Source organism: Hippocampus zosterae, chromosome 2, assembly GCF_025434085.1.
Source record: "Hippocampus zosterae strain Florida chromosome 2, ASM2543408v3, whole genome shotgun sequence".
In the NCBI taxonomy this organism is placed as follows: domain Eukaryota; kingdom Metazoa; phylum Chordata; class Actinopteri; order Syngnathiformes; family Syngnathidae; genus Hippocampus; species Hippocampus zosterae.
Window position 1 is genome coordinate 16400237 of NC_067452.1, and position 20109 is coordinate 16420345.

A 20109-nucleotide genomic window follows, 5' to 3' on the forward strand; every position below is an offset into this window, starting at 1 on the left:
CGAGTTCGCAACGAAGGCTCTTAGGGTCCTGTTCACCTTATACAACTCTAAGCATTCAGTGATCCATGTATGTGGCATCGAGTCATAGGCTTTCTTGTAATCAATCCAGGCTGTGCACAGGTTGGTACGTCGGGACCTGCAGTCTTGTGCGACTGTTCTGTCAACCAGGAGCTGATGTTTGGCTCCACTGGTATCTCTACCAATGCCCTTCTGTGCTTCGCTCATGTATTGATCCGTGTGTCCACTTATCTTAGCTGCAATGATACCTGACGTGAGCTTCCATGTTGTGGAAAGACAGGTTATTGGCCGATAGTTGGATGGGCCTGCACCCTTTTAAGGATCCTCCATGATCAGGATCGTTCGCCCTTCCGTTAGCCATCCTGGGTGAGTCCCATCCCTCAGCAGCTGGTTCATTTGTGCTGCTAGGCGCTCATGGAGTGCTGTGAGTTTATTTAGCCAGTAGGTGTGGACCATGTCCGGGCCTGGTGCAGTCCAGTTCTTCATATCTGAGACTCTTTCCTGTATGTCTGCCACTGTTATGGTAACTGGGTTCTGTTCAGAATCAGAATCATCTTTATTGGCCAAGTATGTAGAACAAACAAGGAATTTGTCTCCGGTATAACACGCTGCATTAGTATCATCGTAAACAACAAATCATTGAACCATTTTAGTGTAATCAGTAGTTTTGTAGTACCATTTTGTAGTACAAGAAGAGTGACTACATCAGTGACTGTTTAAGGAGTTAATGGCTAGAGGGAAGAAGCTGTTTAAGTGTCTACTGGATTTGGTGCGCATGGATCTGTAGCGTCTGCCTGAGGGGAGTAGCTGGAAAAGGTGGTGGGCAGGGTGCGGGGGGTCCAGGAGGATTTTCCGTGCCCTTGTCTTGATTCTTGCAGTGTGCAAGTCCTCAAGAGTGGGCAGGGCGGTGTCCGTTGACACCGCCCCTAACTGTCCGTTGAAGTCAGATTTTGTCCTCTTTTGTGGCGGCCCCAAACCAAACCGTGATGTAAGAACACAGGATTGATTCGATGACTGCCGTGTAGAACTGTCGTAGCACCTCCTGTGGCAGGCAATGCTGCCTCAGCAGCCTCAGCTGCCGGGCCCTTTTCAGGATGGAGATGGTTTGACTTCCCACTTCATGTCCTAGGAGACTGTGATTCCCAGGAACTTGAAGGTCTCGACGGTTGACACAGGGCAGTTGGATAGTGTGTGGGGCAACTGTGGAGAAGAATGTTTTCTGAAGTCGACGATCATCTCTACAGTCTTGAGCGTGTTCAGCCCAAGGTTGTGTCGGCTGCACCAGAGCTCTAGCTGCTTCACTTGTTGGCGGTACGCAGACTCGTCGCCGCCTTTGATGAGACCGATGACCATGGTGTCGTCTGCGAACTTTATGAGTTTGACAGCTGGATCTGTTGAGGTGCAATCGTTTGTGCAGAGAGAGAAGAGCAGTGGAGAGAGGACACATCCCTGTGGGGCTCCATTGCTGGTGGTGCGTATTGATGATGTTGTTGCTCCCAGTCTCACCTGTTGTGTCCGTCCCGTCAGGAAGCTGAGGATCCACTGGCAGATCGTAGGGGACACACCGAGGTGGAGAAGTTTGGTGGTGAGGAGTTCTGGGATGATGGTGTTGAACGCAGAGCTGAAATCCACAAACAGAATCCTTGCGTAGGTCCCTGTGCTGTCGAGGTGCTCGAGGATGTAGTGCAGACCTATGTTGACTGCGTCTTCCACAGACCTGTTTTGACCGGTAGTCAAACTGGAGAGGGTCCAGCAGGGGTCCAGTGACGTTCTTTAGGTGGTTCAGCACAAGGCGTTCAAAGGACTTCATGACCACAGACGTCAGGGCGACAGGCCTATAGTCGTTCAGTTCCGATGTTGCCTATTTCTTGGGAACTGGGATGATGGTAGACTGTTTGAAGCAGGATGGGACCTCACACATACGTCATCAGGCTCCGACAGGTATGGCAGCCTCGGTCACTAGTGTTATCTTTGTTTTTGTCATTTTCGTTTGTTTTTGGCGACCCTGAACGGCTTACTTACACGAGGGAAAAGTTGCTGCGCATTGGGGAATCTACGCTCGGTCTTTTTTCACCAGCACACGAAAATCCACAAGGTTTTTCTGAGCTAATCGCGAGCGGAGCGGCTGCGCTGTACGGAGCATGGAAACTCCGCCGGAGGAGGGGGAAGCGAGCCGGCGTGCTCGTCAAGCTCCGACAGCGCGGATTTCGAACCCCGCTCCCGTCGATCCATCTTGCTAATCTACGATCTCTGCCAAACAAGATGGATGAACTTCTTATCCTCACAAAGACCAAAAAAACCTTTGCACGTTCTGCTTGGGAGGTTGCTGTGCTCCTCTCTCAGGGTCACCAGCCATTGTGCACTGCTGTTATGTGCAACCTACTTCTCCCATATGCCTTTCCAGTACCTTTCAGTTTCCAGTCTTGGTGGGTCAGCTCTGTTGTTAGGACCCTGCCACTGAGCGTACACTTTCGGAGGTTGTGTTGCGAACAGCCTGTTTATTCGTCTGGCCTCATTCTCTTTCGTGTACCGCTTTAAGCGACTGGACAAGGCTTGGAGCCTTTGTTTGGCAGTTTCGAGTGCTTCAGGAATGGTCATCTGGATGTACCTCTCGGATATCGGCCTTTTCATCACACCTCTCTGGGCCTCCGTCAATTGACTCACATCTTTCCGAGCTGCCTTGATCTTAGCCTCCAACCATCTTCTCCATGGTGGGTAACATATCTCATGGCTTCCATGGTTGCTCTCAAAGCCAAGCATCTCAAGGATCACTGATGCTGAAGCGTATATCAGCTCATTGGTTTCCGTGATCGTTACGGTAGGGATCGCCCTCAGTGCTGCATTCACAGAAAGCTGAGACTTTCAGGTGGTACTTCACATAGCCGTTGTAATCGGTTTCTAGGTTGCCCAGCTTTCATTCTCGCCATGATCGTAGCTTTCAGGTCAGTTGCTGCCTCGCTCAGCATTTCATTCATTGGGGCTGGCCTCCCAATCTCATCATCTGCATTCATTGGGATTTGCCTCCCAATCTCTGGTATGACCTCCTCCTCTGATCTGGCAGCCTGGGACCCTTCACCATGGAACCTGCGTTGTACCTCATCAATCTCAAGTTGTGACAGCAGTTGCCGTTTGTGGATGTTGAAACACTGAGTTACTAGTTGTTTCGTGGTCAACCGTTACTGTGGGTTTCGAAGTAACCATTCAGTCCACATTCTCTGCATGTAACCCGTGTGACTAGGGTTGCTTGAGTAGTAGCATTCCAACAGAGCCATGTTATTGCATCTCGTGTCTCAGACAATGGGGAACAGAGGATGAGGTGCTGGAAGAGGCACCATCATGGGAGGACAAGCCCCTACACGGGATGTACCACTGGACCATAACTGAAGTGGCTGATCTCAAGAAGTCCCATCAGTGGCTAGAGAGGCCTGGCCTGAAGGACAGCACAGAGGCACTCATCCTGGCTGCTCAGGAGCAGGCCCTGAGCACCAGGGCCATTGAGGCCCAGATATACCACACCAGACAAGACCCAAGATGTAGGTTGTGCAAAGAGGCACATGAGACGATCCAACACATAACTGCAGGGTGTAAGATGCTGGCAGGGAAAGCCTACATGGATCGCCATAACCAGGTGGCTGGCAGAGTCTACCGAAACATCTGTGCGGAGTATGGACTGGAAACCCCAAGGTCAAAATGGGAAATACCTCCGAAGGTAGTGGAGATTGACAGAGCGAAGATCCCGTGGGACTTCCAGATCCAGACTGACAAGATGGTAATGGCAAACCAACCAGATATCGTGATCATAGATAAAGGGCAGAGGAAAGTCGTTGTAGTGGATGTAGCGATCCCAAGTGATAGAAACATCAGAAAGAAGGAACACGAGAAACTCGAGAAATACCAAGGGCAGTGAGCCCCAAACTAGATGAGTGGTTGCAACAGATCCCGGGAACAACATTGGACATCTCAGTCCAGAAATGTGCAGTGCTGGGAACAGCAAGGATACTGCGCAGAACCCTCAAGCTTCCTGACCTCTAGTAGAGGACCCGAGTCCCGAGACCCACACACACATGCACACACACACAAACACGGTTGTGAACCTCTTCTTCGTGTGTCCATTTTAGACCACCCCAGGAGGCCAACGTGTACACACCAGAAAGCCGCACAATGTCCAGTGAATTGAAGCAGAAATGTGGCAAACACTGTTAAATTCTTTTATAATTGTATCTCAAGGCACCACTGTATTTCCTCAACCACAATTACATGTACTACTTTTTGATTCATCTATTGCCTTTAGCGCTGTCTTGTGGGATATTGTAGTTACAGAAAGGGCAAAAAATGTGAATTGGTGATTTGTTTTTTTCTGACTAAAGCTAACAATAGGGATTCAACGGGATTAAATCCATAGGGATTTAAAAAAATTAAAAAGTGTATTTATGAATAATGAACCGCGAATTAGCAGGGTGTTCACTGTAATGCAGTTGCATAACAATATTCAAACATGGGGTTATCCATCTACAGTATGTTTGACATCAACACTTGGTGCAAGTTAAGCAAGTTAATTGTCTACTGTATGTTAAAACTAGTACTAGATATTAGAGTTCCATTTACAAGTGCAAAATCACACTCACTCACTCGCTCGCTCACTCACTCACTCACTCACTCACTCACTCACTCACTCACTCACTCACTCACTCACTCACTCACTCACTCACTCACTCACTCACTCACTCACTCACTCACTCACTCACTCACTCACTCACTCACTCACTCACCACTCTCGTCACTCACCTCACTCAGTCAGTCAGTCAGTCAATCAGTGTCTTTAGAAATCCCTAAGAGCACGCTACCTTGCTGGAATCTGGGCTTCTTGAACAAGCTGGCGGAATGGCGCAATTTGCATGCCCAGTTTTTGAATTTGCGAGTCCAGGATTTCTTGCTAGAAACCGGATTTCTGATACTAGGACATGTCAGGTTTAGGCCAAAATATCCACCTCCTGCATTATGCTGCTGCGCTCCATTCCGGAGGGGGATCTGCTGGCGGTGGGCCCGCAATGGTTCTTCAGTGGTGCTGCTGTCAGAGTGGGGAGCTATAGCCTAAAACAGTTGGGACAAATAAGAGTGGGCTTGAGACATTTTAAAGAGCGAAATGGACAAACAAGAAAGTAGATTTCCTCTTCAAGTGGCCAGGGGTGTTCAATGACTTAAATGTAAGTTGACCAGTTGTAACAAATATCCTCCTGACTACCAGGAAAAAATGTTGTCCAATCACATTTATTTTGAAATTCCCCAATCTATGTGAAGTAATTGGACTACTCCAAAAGAATTTTTTGAAATCCCACTACATTTTTTAAACAGGCTCAAATACACTTAAAACAACTCAAACAACACTTTAACGTGTTCATAAGAGTCTTATAATTAAAATGCAAACAGCATTTCAAGCCAAAATGTGTTTGATAAAAAGTATTCCTTTTCCTCTTGCCATAAAAAGTGCTTGCACTGATGGAAGCCATTTTCTTACTTTTTGTAACCCCTACAAAATTGGTATCATTGGAAAGCACTGAATGTCCTCTTTAGAGTAACAAAAGGAGTTAATGCGATTGGATGCACTAGGTGGGAGATATTTAGGTTCACAAATGTCCTCTACAGAGGACACATTTGAACTACCGGTAGTCAGGAGGATAAGACAAAAAGTGATTGTTCTGAAAATTGCAAAGCTTGGCATCTATTCATATAGTAATGGTATGTACTCTGCTTCAGGCGGACAACACACCGGGCGTCTATTAGACAGGAGGCCACTATACCGTCGAGATGTACTGTATGCAAGCCATGATTGATCTAGTGTTAGTCACTCACTAGGATAGTTGGTTCTCCTGGTACAGGAGGATTCTGTGGCTCAGCAGGGACATCCTGTTTGGCGGGGAGAAAAGCTGCAGAGGGTGTGGTGCCGGTGGTGGCGGTCGAGTCGGTGAAAGAATGAGATGGGAAAAGCTGCAACTCCATCAGGCCTTGCTTGGCTGAATGAGGAACTTCTGAAGAGCCTCCCCGTGGTCCTTCACAGCTTTCAGGGTCAGGAGTGGTGGTGGTTGAGGAGGTGGAGGAGGAGGAGGAGGAGGAGGAGGTGGTGGAGGACGTGGAGTGTGGAGATGCATCTGAGACAGAAGTAGGGGGTGGGAGGCACAACGCCTGTGGCTCCGAAGACTCATCGCCACCTGCAGATGTGGAGGCCGCCGATGTTGACGTCAGTGCAGATGCAGCCCCACCGGCTGGAGACGCACCGCTGACGCAGTGCTCCTGATACAACAAATTTCTCAGCTTTTCATCCAGCGTCCTCATACGATTGTCTCCAAATTCTATTTTGGGGGGACCTTCGCTGTCCGACTCGGCCACCGAGGAAGGCTGCGCAGGGGAAGGGGTGAGTGTGAGGGACAGAGGTATGAAGGAGGCTTCGGTCGCTCCCAAATGAAGAGGTGGCAAAGATGAGTCCGAAGAAGGATGCCATGGCATCGGGTCGTCTGTGAAGCTCATGTCTCCCGTGGACACTTCTGACTCGGACTGCTGTACAGAGGATTGTTTGGGGAGCGGGTGTTGTTTAGGAATCGTGTCGGCGGTGCTCGACACGTCCTCTCGCTCTGCCTTTTGCGTCTGGCAACGCTGTGTTGGCAGGTCAGCTGAGACTTGGGACGTTTGACTACAAACGAGCTGCTGATGTTGTTGCTGCTCTGGTGTGTACACCGTCTGCAGTGTGTTTAGTTGTTGCTGCCGATGATCCGTGTGGGACTGATGTTGAGGCATAGCCTGCTGCTGTTGCTGATACTCAAGCAGCGCATGCGGCGTCATCTGCGGTGTTTGTTGCTGCTGCTGCTGCTGCACAAACTCCTGTTGCTGCCGTACCTGAATTTGTTCTTGGTATACTCCCTGCGTCTGCTGCAGTTGTTGTTGGTGCGGTGCTGCCTGCAAGTGTTGCTCAAGATGCAACTGCTGCTGGGCAACTGGAACCTGCTGCTGTGCAGCTGATTGGCCTGCTTGGGAGAGGTTGTGCTGCAGCTGCTCTAAGTCAGCTAGGCTGACTGCGCCATCAGCTCCAGCGTTGATGGGCTTGGAAGGTACGGCGACAGCAGCGGGGATGGAGCTAAGGTTGCTGGTAGGAGACACTGCCGTAGAAATGGGCAAACTGAGCATTTGGTGGCCACAAGTTGCGGTAACAACTTGCAGCTTGGCACCACCTGAAATAGTCTGAGGGCCAGAGGCTTCAAGAATGCTTTCAGGTGCAGTGGCATGCAAAGTGGGTGCAGTAGTGGCAGAGGGGGCGAAGCCAGTAGAGGACACTCCACTGAAGGATTCCAGACTCTGGGAGATTTCTTTTTCTACAAAGCAGAGAGAAACAAACACGTGGTTTGTGGTCCTGATAATTTTATCATCTTCACAGCCATGGTCTATAATACTCAATTTTTTATTTTTTATTAGCTGCTACACTCCTGTCAATAATGTACATTGTCATCATCAAAAAAATGCAGTGGCGGGCCAGACATTTAATACATGGGAGTTTGATGTTAATTTAACCAACTTAATCTGTTTCGATCAATACATCGGACTCACTGGAGATGTTAATAATTAGTATTAAGATAAAAAGTTATCTTAATGTGTGCAGATCACTACAGATTTGATTTGTTCGTCAAACCTGACTAACCAATCATAGGACAGATGAATGCCGATCTCATTGAGGAAGAAATTGAATGGTGACCGGTTAAGGAAACTGTCCCATCGCAAAATAAATACCAGTGATTGTAAAGGCTCTGGCCAGATTAGACGCACATGGCCATACGCAGTGGCTGAAATCTGATTAGACAAAAGCGGTGACATCCACGTTGGAAGCAGTGCAACCAAGAGAAAGTAATAAAGGGATAGGAATAAATAAATTCAGCGGCCCGGTAGTCCAGTGGTTAGCACGTCAGCTTCACAGTGCAGAGGTACCGGGTTCAATTCCAGCTCTGGCCTCCCTGTGTGGAGTTTGCATGTTCTCCCCGGGCCATCCATCCATTTTCCGAACCGCTTGATCCTCACTAGGGTCGCGGGGGGTGCTGGAGCCTATCCCAGCCGTCTTCGGGCAGTAGGCGGGGGACACCCTGAATCAGTTGCCAGCCAATCGCAGAGCACACAGAGACGAACAACCATTCGCACTCACACTCACACCGAGGGACAATTTAGAGTGTTCAATCAGCCTGCCATGCATATTTTTGGAATGTGGGAGGAAACCGGAGCACCCGGAGAAAACCCACGCAGGCCCGGGCAACAATAACATTTCTCTTTCAAATTTCTGTGGGACAACGTGGAACTTGTGCAGGTCCGCCAAGCACATGGTTACCCCAAATATACTTAACACGAAACAAATTCTAAAGTGTATTACTTCATTTCATCACGCACTATCACGACTGCTGTTCTGCGCCGCACTGTGATTCGCCAGTCGGCGTTCCCAGGTTGCGGTTTCGCAAAAGGCCAATTTCCCCAAAGAATTTGCTGTAATCTTACCGTTATGCTTTCTTATCAGTATGCTGCAAGTGACGCCTGAGCTCACCTGTATCTGTTTTCGGGGCTGGCAGTGCAGTGGGAGGTGTCATGGCAGCCCCCTGGCTAGAGAGAGAGTCTCTGTGGCGAATGGTCTGGTTGATAAAGAAACGCCAGCGTCCCACCGGAGACGAGTGCGGTACGGAGTCGGCTGAGGAATAATACACACACATTTTCAGTCTATTCTGCAGTGCCGCATTATTGGCAAGCTGAAAAGACTACGATTAACATACACTTAGAGCTCGTGGGCGTGCTGACTTGTAACTGATCGGTTGACCCTGTCTGATTGGGAATCATGTAAAGGATAATTAGGAGTCAAACACAGATTGTACAGGCGATACGGAAGACATAAATGTACATACAAGTGAATGGGTTTGAAGTATTTCCTGTGCTTTTGCAACTATGGCTCTGAGCTCTTCAACAAACTTCTCCTTTTCCACATCGAGGACAAAGACTTCCTCCACCTGGAAACAAAATCCAATACAAACAAATAACGAAAGCTGTGAGCATTTTTCTGGCCAATGTTCCAAACAATCATTCAAGTTTCACGCCATGCTCCACCGACATTGGGTGACTACGTCAAAAAAGCTCGGCAACTTTCTTTAAATCTCTTTTGTATATTTGTTTCCAATTGAGCGGATTGAGGCAAATTCTTTGGAAGTCACCAAGATTTTTTTTTTTAAATTAGTGTCCAAAGTACTTTTACAGTCACATCAGCCATCTCTGATTACAATTTGCTGTTGACCAGTGTTACTGGGGCATGTTTGTAAACCCTTAAATACATTCTCGTTGACCAGGATAAGATTTGTTGCCTTTGTATTAGCTAGTGCTAATTCTTAATATTTGATGAAGTATTATTCAGAAAGACTGCAGACAATGTTATGCGTGAGCAGGTTACCATATAATCTGCAATGTCCTCTGGTGCATCGCCCTCCAAATCAAATTTAAACGTCACCATTTTGTTACTATGGGTCTCCAACTGGCACTCCACCATGTTGTCGCCACTGCCTGACACCTTGGTACGAACAACGAGGAAAAAAATGTCATCATTGCAAATGTATTCTTGGATACGTTTGTTCTATGTTGTTACGTGTTTTCACCTGAAGCATACTCAGTTGAAACTGATGTGAAACCTTCTCAGGTCTCAGAGAAGACGCTCTCCTCTGGCCCTTTACTTTTTCTAATTTGCCATTGGCCAAGAGCAAAGGAGCTTCTTCTCCACTCGTTGGCACAGACCTGTGGGTGGCACAGTACTTTCAGTGGCTAGACATTTTATTGTACATAAGAAGGACATTGTACTGACGAATACAACAGAAAAATATACAGTACATACAGTGCTTCCTTGAGATACGAGATTAATTTCTTCCGTGACCGTTATAATACTTTACGGTAAACTTACACTAATGTAATTATTCAATGAAATATCAACCATTAAAAGCTTTTGCCACATTTCTTTTTTTTTGTTGCTTCAATTCAAAGGGCACAGTGCTGCTCTTTCTGATGTATGGGTTCTGGCCACCTGGGGGCTGTATAGAGAGGCAAAGAAGAGTTTCACAATCAGCACAAAAAAGATTGCAGTAATCTTACATGTTACCCTCTTTCCAAAGGATAAAGAATATATGCCTGTGAGTCTTGGGGAGTAGTGAGAAGCGCTTGGAGTGCCTGGTAGGTGGAAATTTGCTATACAAGTGAAAGACACATTAACCTAAACTGCCACAAGCATCAAGGCATGATTATTTGTTTGTTTTAAATACACAATGTGTAATTGTTTGTTTTATGTTGAGTTTGACAATTAAATTCAAATGGGTGTTGCAATAAACAGCTTCAAGCCACACACACCCTCCCCCACTATCTGGCACACTGCTGCTAAGTGCAAAGTGAGCTGAGTTGAGTTGAGTTCACTGCCACCATATAGCACTTGCAACTCAAATTTCTGCAAACATGTCAAAGCAAAAATATGGCTGAAGAACGGCTCGTATTTCAGCCCATAAGTCAAATCAGAATGAGTCAGGTCACTCGTATCTCAAGGCACCACTGGATTTGGTTGAAACAAGAAAAAAAATGTGAGGGAGATTAGTAAATAATAAGCATACATGCAAATTGAGATTCCTTTGTCATTACGATGACTAGAATGAAGATAGTTTCATTGATCAGATTTTGCCTTTTCAATTCATTTCAACAATTCTTACATAAAAGCTTAAAGCATTGCAAGTCACTTTAAGAAATGCTTGAAGCTGCTTTGTATTAAGCTGATACGAACCCGATTTGGATTTTAAAATGTATGATGGTGCGCACACAGAGACACATGTGAGGTCAAACGTACCCAGTTGAGGAAGGGCGGTCTGTATTTGACAGGGGTAGACAATCCTGAGGAATAAATTGATGAAATAAATATAAACACAAAAAGGTACAGCGAAAGAATACAAATGACATCAGCGATGAATGTAAGTGAAGCACTTACATATGTACAACTACAGTACTCATTAGGATGAAGAAGTGTTTTGAATGCGACACTTTTATATGCCCTCACTCATTCCACCAGCATCATTGCACTGAAATCACACAGTCAAACTCAACTGAAGACATTCTTCCTATACCTGAGAAATGCCGAGCAGGGAAATGTCACAGTCTTGCAGCGAGGCTTGGGGTAGTTTGGGGTCATGACAATTAAGTGAGTCTATATCAGTGGCAGGTCCAAAGTTTCCTTGCCCCGGTAAGGTGAGCTGGGCCGCTGGTGGCGACGGCAGCCCTGGCGCAGGGGTGGCAGGAGGAGGATGGCGGGATGGTAGTGATGGCGGGGGAGGCGTTAGGTGAGAGGGGCTCAGGACTATGTGATGTACGGGGAAGACAGCATGGAGAAGAAGAGGCGCTTCGGCAGCTGGTGCTTGCGGGTGACAATGAGCCTGCTTTTGAATGCATGTCTGGGACTGGGGCTGAATGCTGTTATGTGCGAGAGTGAGTGCAGGCAGCGTGTGCGTTGACTGGAGCTGGGAGGAAGATCCGACGCCTGTCGTTGCGCTCCTGTGCGAGGACGGGAGGTTGGTAATGTGGGAATGATGATGCGCCGCATTCCAGGGGGCTCGCTGTGCGTCGGGATGTGGAGCGGGCTGACGTTGTGCCGGCAGCTCCGCCTCATCCCTAATCGCGGCCTGACTAAGCGGACATTTTGGCTGGCTCGGAGCCAGGATGGGTTCAACTGGCAACTGGATTAGGGAAGGAGGTGCTGATTGCTGATCTTGAGAAAATGTCTGAAGCTGCTGTGGCTGGGAGCTTGGCTGAATTTCTGTTGAATTTGCGGTGCTTCCTAACGGCTGCTGCTGGTCCAGGACCACTGGAATATCGACTGCAGTGGTAACAATGCATGCAGGCTCTCCCCAAGAACTGAGACTGGCTGTGTTGGCTCCAGCAGACCTTGCCACCGGCTGATACTGCAGCATTGGCTGCCGTGTCACATCTATGACATCATGTCTAAGCGACCGGGATCGGTAGTCATTCGGCGGGCCGGACTGAGTGGTCAGAGGGCTAGCCGGAATGTGACTTTGGGCCTGGAGAAGCGCCTGGCTTGGATTTTGTTGCCGAAGCTGAGACTGAAGCATGTCTGGCATTTGAATATCGGGATGAAGAAGAGTCTCCTGCGGTATCTGAGCAGGAATTGTTGTTGCTGGAAGCTTGACAGCAGTTTGGCTTTGCTGGCCCATGATCTGAACGTCAGCAGAAGAGTTCTGGCAGTGCGATGGTTGGGACTGATAGACTGCTGGCTGCAAAGGCTGACCCGGAATGACTGACTGAGCAGACATTTGGGTTGTAGTAGAAGGTGTTGGCTCAGTATAAGCGCTTACAACTTTCTGGGCTTGGATAACAATTTGTGCCTGTCCTTGGGTGGTTACAACTACAGGAACAACACGGGAGTCAATCATGAGCTGAGCTGCCTGCGTGGTCGACTGGCTTCCATATTGGAGCGGAACATTGTGGCCATGACTTTGACTTTGTCCTTGCTGGGGGAGCGCCTGAGCTGGGACGACTGGGTAACCAAGACGAGTGTGTTGCTGAATCATTTCAGCGTTAGGTGGAAGTCCGAGTGGGATATGAGATTCTCTTGCGAGTGGAGTAGAATACGATTGCTGCTGCATTATCAGTGCAGCTTGTTCGCCCGTGAGCGGGTTATGAGCTACAAACTGAGTGCTGTTTGGTTGAGGGGCGCAGAGCTGAAGCATTTCAGGCTCTTTCTGTTGTATGTGCTGCTCACCGCTGCTTTGAAGAGAAGAGACCGCCTCTTGTTTTTCTGTTTGCTTAAATTGAACGACGGCAGCTTGGCGCTGTTGCTGCTCTTGAAACTGTTGTTGAAATGGGGTCTTTTGTTGAGGTCTCTCTGTTTGATGTTGTTGAAGCAGAATCTCTTGCCGCTGCTGCAGAAGAGCTTGTTGCTGGATTTGTTGCGGCATCAGCTGAGTCTTCTGTTGCTGCTGCTGTAAGACGAGCTGCTGCTGGAGATGCTGTTGTAAGAGAACTTCTTGTTGTTGTTCTTCTTGTTGAGTCGGCTGGGGCTGCTGTTGCTTCGGTGGCTCCTCGTGTATTCTTTCCATTTGTTGATACAACAGTTCGGGCTGCTGTTGCCCTAAATGGTGTTGTGAATGTGCTTGCTGCGGCATGGCTTGATGCTGCTGTTGAAGAGTAGCTTGTTGCTGATCCAATAAGTGCTTGCGTACAAGGGTCTGCTGGTCCAGTTGCTGCTGCTTTAATTGAGCTTGTTGCTGATCGAGTAGGATAAAATTCTGATGTTGCTCCAGCCGGAAAACTCGCTGCTGCGGTTGTACTTCTCGCGAGGCTTGCTGTTGCTGCGGTTGGATGGTGGTGATCTGCTCACAAGGGTCCTTCACTGGTTGAGAATGTTCTCCCGGTGGTGGCAACGACAAAGCTTGTTGCACCATACCTACTCTTGCCGCTTGGTCCTGTGGAGCCGGGGGGAGGCTCTGCTGTACACAGATCTGCTGCTCAGGCTCATGTTGATGTTTCCGGACCGCTACAGCTGGAAGGCTCTGTTGAAGATGTCCTACTGAAGGCTGAGTGGTGCTCAAGTGTTGCTCTGGCAGAGCAAGCTGGCTCTCCATTTGCTGCTGCTGAAGACTGGACTTCTGGTCACCGAGACCACGGTGCTGCGGCTGAACGATGGTCTGTAGAGGTTGTGTTTGCTGTGGTGCTGGCTGCTGAACAATGTCAGTGAGCTGCATGGGAGGGGCCTCGGGCCGGGGCTGCTGTGTGAGGGGAACAATAGTCACCACAAGCCCAGCAGGATCGCTGAGTGACATGGATGAAGTGAGAACTTGTGGGGAAACAGAGCTGATGTACGATTGGGAGGGGGCCAGCGATGCTGGGGGGGTGGCTGTTTGAAACACATCTGATGGAAATGATTGTGACTGTGTATTGATATGACACAATGGTGAGTTGTGTTGAAAGAAGCGGGGTGGGGGTAGTGGGGGGGGGGAGAAAGTAGTAAACATTAGGTAAGAATAAGCTTGGCCAGAACAATTAACACATTTGATACGACAGGATTTCCCACATTTTTTGAGTGGAGGACCCTCACGTGAAACTCTTCACAAAAAAAACCTGCAGGTTTAAGGAAGCAAAATTCAAGACTTTTGTAGGACAACATTCATTATTTTGAGCACTGTGAGTTTGCAAGACAGCATGGGCTCAATATTATACCATAATACTGTAGTCATTTTGCACTCATATTTTGAACACGTTATATACAATTGTGTAAAACAAACATTTGACGGATTACAGCGTACAGTACTGTAGTTACGAATTTGACAACCGGCAATTCTTCACAGCTGTCCAAAGCTTATTGTGTTCAAACCTTTGATGAGTGGATTTAATTGTCTTTCCAAGGCATTTTAAGGACCAGCTAACATCCTATAATACAGTAGATGTTCAATTGCTATTTTGTTCATTAACATCTCCACTTAAAACCTGGGGAAATACCCGTGTAGCATGCAGTCTGAGAGAAAGTGTCAGAGCAGGGGTGCCCATTAGGTCGATCCTGATCTACCGGTAGATCTAAGACAGGTCCCAAGTACTGGTAGATCCGAGGAGTGTCGAGGAGGAAAAAAAACAAGCAACCATTTGTGTGTCTTTGTACATGTTAGTAATATATATTTTTGTGTTAATGTACGATGCACCATAATCATCCTATCAGTCTCATTTTCACAAAAAAAATTTAAGAAATAAAATAAAGCAGATAAATTTACGATGGCGCGTGATTACGTCACCGGAAGTTGTTAGCGCTCAGCAGTCTGCAATTGCAGCTTGTGACCAGAGCTGTTCCGCCCTATCTTTTATCGTCATTATTGTCATACAGAGTTTGCTTCGTGTACAGTTCACAGAGGGCACGGGCAAAGAATAGGAATCTTGGATTGCCCAGGGAAGCACTTTAAAATGGTACGTGTGAGCTATGATAGTTAACAGGCTGCAAAAGTGCATCGCATGCCTCAATTTCAGGCTGTTTCTGTTTTTGTGTATGTGCGCGTGCCGGTAAGGGTAGATCCCGGGAGGTTAGTTGATCGAAAAGTAGATCTTCGGTCCAAAAAGTTTGGGCACCCCTGTGTCAGAGGATCATAGAAATCATCTGGTAAAGAGTCATCAAGAGATGGACGGTTAAGGAAGGGGACACTATGCATAGCTTTGTTTGGATGAACTGTGACTTGTTTGGTTTTTAGATGAAACAACTTGCAAATGATTAAAAACAGAAAAACAAAAGAAATGATACAAAGTAAACTTACAATTTTAGATAATTTGTTCTCCTCAGTATTAGCCAAAAGTATGATGTACAAAATGTAAAAAAACATTTTTTAAACCCAAAACAAATAAATAAATAAAAGAGTCAGGAGACATCCTGACTCATGTTTCAATTGATTTAAAAAATATAAATATTTAATGCCTAAAGGCAGTAAATAAAAGACTACCAAAAATAATTTATTCCCAACAAGCAAAGCAAAATCTGCTGGCGCAGCAGGATAGATGTTAAACAAGAAAAAGTGCCAAAAAACAAAGAGGTCTGCTTGTGAGTCAGGAGACTGATGCAACAAGGACAATGGCCAGACTGGGACCGATAGAAACCAGGGAGCTCGCGACACGCAGACTAACAAAACAACAAGGAACAGGTGGAAACAAAACCGAGCAAGTAGACATGAAATCAACAAGAGACATAGGGAAACAAGAAAAACATTCAACAAAATGAAACATGATCAAAGCAATACTAAAGTCCACCAATGTATAGAAGACGATAGACTCAAGTTATGAAGATACGAACCCTGATTGAGACGACAGTGGAGTGCTGCAGCAACTCCCAACTGATTACAAGTTTGAGTTATCGCTCCTTTCCCTTGAAAATACTGCTGAGCTATATTTGGCGATACCTGTTGAACCACGGCAGTGGGCTGGAGGAAGTTCTGAGCAACAGGCGGGCCTCTGCTTTGAGCGATGCTGGACAAAGTGACACTCTGGCCACCTGGCAAGCTTGGAACAGCTCCACTCTCACCAACTGGGAGCCTCTGTGGATTAGCCAGTACGGCGGTACACTACAGACCAATCAAATGGAGGATGATCAATTACATTTTCAGTACCAACCAATTCTGGAAAGACGTTTAAAAACGTTTTTGGGAGTGAATGAACAAAAGCGATACAGGGATCCCCTGTGAAACATCTAAACACATTTTGTAAATACATTGTAAACATTTTAACGCAAAAAATGCTATCATAAAGTTAATAGAAAAGACTCTACATATTAGAGTGTGCGCATGCATGCATCTTCCTTTATGACCGTGGCTCCCCTTTCCCACATGTGAGGGTATTAACGGTAAGTATAGTGATGCCTTAAGTGTGTTTAAATTTTTCGGTGACCAACTGCACACATTTGTATTCCGAATCAACTTTCCCCACTGAAATGAATGAGAATGCGCAATGTAGCGGAGCTGCGATATAGCGGGGAATATTTGTGATCTGCATATAATTGGTGTCATTTACAAGTGAGCCCAAATGACGTGTGCGATACATACAGAAGTAGCGATGGGCTGAGAAGTCTGCGAGGGAGCTAATGATTTCCCCAACTGAGAGTGTGACTGGCTCTGTCCGCTAGCATATGACTCACAGCTGGCAGACCCGAGACTTTCCCCTAACAAGTCCAGAGAATGAAAAGAAACTTAGCATGTCTTCAGGGTCGAGATGAAGTGCATTCTGGTTTCTACTTTACCTGGCAGGCATAGCGTTGCCCCTCTGACAACATGCTGGTCCAGTTCAGGCAGGTTGTCAGATTCCTGCCCACCTCCTCCAGCTGTTCTGCCCCCCATTAATGATGGGCTGGATGAATGGGGCAAAGGGTGGGAAGTTAGAGTGGAGTCGCGTCTTTCTTCAAATCCCTGCTGCTGTTGCTGGAGCAGCTGTTGCTGCCGTCTCTCCCGTGACTTCTTGATCAGATTGACTCTGTCGCGAATTGATTTGCCCACCACCTTGGCATCACTCTCATGGAAGAAGCCTGACTTTACCTGTGACAAGAAACACAAAGAGAGAGAGATAAAGATGTAGAATTTGTCTTGACGAGAGCAAGGAGGAATCCGATATTGTCCTATCCTAGACCGTTGAAGCCCGTCCCATGAAGCCCGAGGAATAAAAGTCTGGCTTTTGACCAAAATGTTGGTGATGCATAGTCGAAATATTTGGGGGTTGGAATTGTCCTCACAGCTGACGTCGTCATATCACAGCACCAGGCAGTGAACCTGACTAGCCCTCAGTTGTGGATTCTAGTATTGTGAGCTGATGTTCCCTCCAACTTTCCATGCGACTGAGCATTCACACAAAGTCCCTGAGCATCCCTTGGGCCACGGTGAGCAACATCAGACATGCAAGCGGCGGCCAAGCCGGAATCAAATCTGTCCAAAACCTCACAAGTTAAACACTCAACAAGAAAATGCAAAACAGCTCCTTCCACCATCATATCCTATCTGTGTCTACAACCTGTTATATAAATCATGTGTGTATGTTGAAATTAAGTAAATCCGATGAGTTTTGTTTAGTTTTTTTTGTCTCCAGACACCCTCCTGGCGCGCTGTTCAAAACAGGAGATTGACCTAAAGTGTCAAAAAGAGCAACTCTTAACTACCAAGATTACCTTCAACAATAAAAACAGAGGGTGACTTTCAACCATCGTGTTTAATAGTTTAGAGTGTTAAACTGTGTTACAGGAGCATTAAAAACAAGCACTTGCACAAATGCGACCAGATGATGATGATCACGGATACTTGCAAATCAGGATGCCATATTACAAACAGGTACAGACAAACAAATCATTTTTACGGTTGAATCGAAAGGGAGTATTCTCCAGAGGCGCGTATTATTCAACGGATTTCGGGACTTCGGGTGTCTCACCATCTCAAGAGCCACTTCCTCAGCACTGTCATTCTCCAGGTCATAGCTAAACTCGATGGCCTCGTTATCTTTGTGTTTCCCCTTCAGTTTTTTGGGCTCATCAACCCAAATCCGTAGAGCCAAACAGTCCTGGGTGCCATTGTCTTCCTCTGCCAATTCCACGCGGACCCCCGTGTCTTCACCGAAGAACGCGTGGTTCAGCAAGTCTCGAATGGACAGCCTGCGCATGCATGGAAAGATTGGATAGCAATAAAGAAAGCAAGAAATTTTCTGGGTCTGGCTTGAAAACAAGAATCCTGCTTACCGCTGGCTTTTATTCTGACGAATACACCCTTCAATAATCTCTTTTATCTCGGGGTCATTCACTTTATCAAAGCTGGCTGGTTTTATACCCTGCAGAAAGGCATGCAGGAAATAGTTTCAGAAAGCTATTCACAAAATGATCACTTCAACTCCTAACCTGCTTGTTTCACTCGTGCCAAATTCACTCACGCTTGTAACTTTGCGATAAATCTGAGCGGCATTTTGGCACTCGGAGTAAGGGTATTCTGAAGTTGCCATCTCCAGCATGCACATTCCAAAGGCGTAGACATCCACAGACTCGTCGTAATGCTCCTCATACATCTCTGGAGCCATGAACTCGGGGGTTCCTGTTCAAGCACAACAGATAATTGCAGCTTCATCCCTATGGATGGTTAACAAAGACGCTCCTTTTTGGGGGATGGACCGATTTGGGTCGGTAATACAGAGAACCCATTCACTTGAAATCAAATGCTGCCATCATTCGATTCCGAAGAGCGCACAACTGTGCGGCAGGAGAAGAGTTATCGAATTTACATACTGCATTTGAACGCAGCATTGCCCCTTTTAGGTTTTTCATGTGGGTGAAATAACCGAAGCATTTTGTGTGCAAATGATGAATTCGATCCCAACAATTATTTGCGTGGGTCTCGTTCACGTCCTCTTCTGTCATTTTTTTGGTGCTATATTTACTGTAAGTTCAGGGTGAATTTAAAGTGTTGGCACAGCTTACGGTACCTTGCGTCCTTGAAAAACAACTGCACGAGGAACGAACACTGATACAATTATTTACTGTTTCACTTCATTCCTTGTGGTGTTCTTTGATTTGCACTTGGGATTGTGTCATTCATTATTCATTCATTCATTCATTTTCCTAACTGCTTGATCCTCACAGGGTCTCGGGGGGTGCTGGAGCCTATCCCAGCTGTCTCCGGGCAGTAGGCGGGGGACACCCTGAATCGGTTGCCAGTCAATCGCAGGGCACACAGAGACGAACAACCATCCACGCTCACACTCACACCTAGGGACAATTTAGAGAGTTCAATCAGCCTGCCATGCATATTTTTGGAATGTGGGAGGAAACCGGAGCACCCGGAGAAAACCCACGCAGGCCCCGGGGAGAACATGCAAACTCCACACAGGGAGGCCGGAGCTGGAATCGAACCCGGTACCTCTGCACTGTGAAGCCGACGTGCTAACCACTGGACTACCGGGCCGCCGTCATTCATTATTATTTGGATTAATTATACTTTGTTAATTGTAAAATGTTATACGCATTATCCGAATTCCTTCCTGGGTTAAATCAATTAGTATTTATTTTGCAAACAACAGGAAAAAAAAACGTCCTGAAAATTGGCACCATTGAGTCCCAGGTACAGAGAATCCGAACCGAACAGATTGACCAATGAACGGTACCCATCCCTGTTTATCCCTATTAGAGCCCAATCAGGCAGTCAAATTGTCACCGATGTATTGACTTTCTTGCTGCGCTGAGATTCTGTTGCGCTGTTTCCGTGGATGTGTACTGGCCGCACCCTGTAACTGTAGTGCTCGGGCCCCTCCCCTCCAATGCATTCACACAGGTTGAAGACAAGAGAAAGTTTTTGTCAAATCTAATAGTAAACTGTGAGTTTGTAAAACAAGACAAAAACATTCTTGGGAATCATGCTTTGAAGCGTGTGCAATGCCATACTAGTCAGCCCCCATTTGACTATTAGTATTTCTTAATTATAGACCTGTACTGCTCATAAATGCATGGTATACTGTACAGGCTTTTCACTCTAAGCTTGAGGAAGTGCTGCACACATACAT

The 20109-nt window shown here is 46.8% G+C and overlaps 1 protein-coding gene across 19 annotated transcripts in view; it reads right to left on the bottom strand.

Annotated features, from left to right (window-relative positions):
* The window catches only part of si:dkey-151g10.3 (serine/threonine-protein kinase WNK3), a 62225-nt gene that overhangs the window by 9259 nt on the left and 32857 nt on the right, over nucleotides 1–20109 (bottom strand). For 3 of the 19 annotated variants that reach the window (XM_052058399.1, XM_052058400.1, XM_052058403.1), the window contains exons 5-19: nucleotides 18490–18647; nucleotides 18302–18390; nucleotides 17998–18217; nucleotides 16826–17117; nucleotides 16632–16747; nucleotides 15993–16154; nucleotides 11175–13991; nucleotides 10901–10944; nucleotides 9678–9813; nucleotides 9476–9592; nucleotides 8940–9041; nucleotides 8811–8859; nucleotides 8588–8728; nucleotides 5869–7379; nucleotides 4863–5109 (exon numbers count right to left, since the gene is read on the bottom strand). In XM_052058399.1, coding sequence (XP_051914359.1) covers nucleotides 4863–5109; nucleotides 5869–7379; nucleotides 8588–8728; nucleotides 8811–8859; nucleotides 8940–9041; nucleotides 9476–9592; nucleotides 9678–9813; nucleotides 10901–10944; nucleotides 11175–13991; nucleotides 15993–16154; nucleotides 16632–16747; nucleotides 16826–17117; nucleotides 17998–18217; nucleotides 18302–18390; nucleotides 18490–18647 — 6201 coding nt within the window. Of the gene's footprint in view, nucleotides 1–3540; nucleotides 4747–4779; nucleotides 5110–5868; nucleotides 7380–8587; nucleotides 8729–8810; nucleotides 8860–8939; nucleotides 9042–9475; nucleotides 9593–9677; nucleotides 9814–10900; nucleotides 10945–11174; nucleotides 13992–15992; nucleotides 16155–16631; nucleotides 16748–16825; nucleotides 17118–17997; nucleotides 18218–18301; nucleotides 18391–18489; nucleotides 18648–20109 lie in introns of those variants that run through there. The other 16 variants (XM_052058418.1, XM_052058417.1, XM_052058416.1 and 13 more) reach the window with 16 other exon arrangements.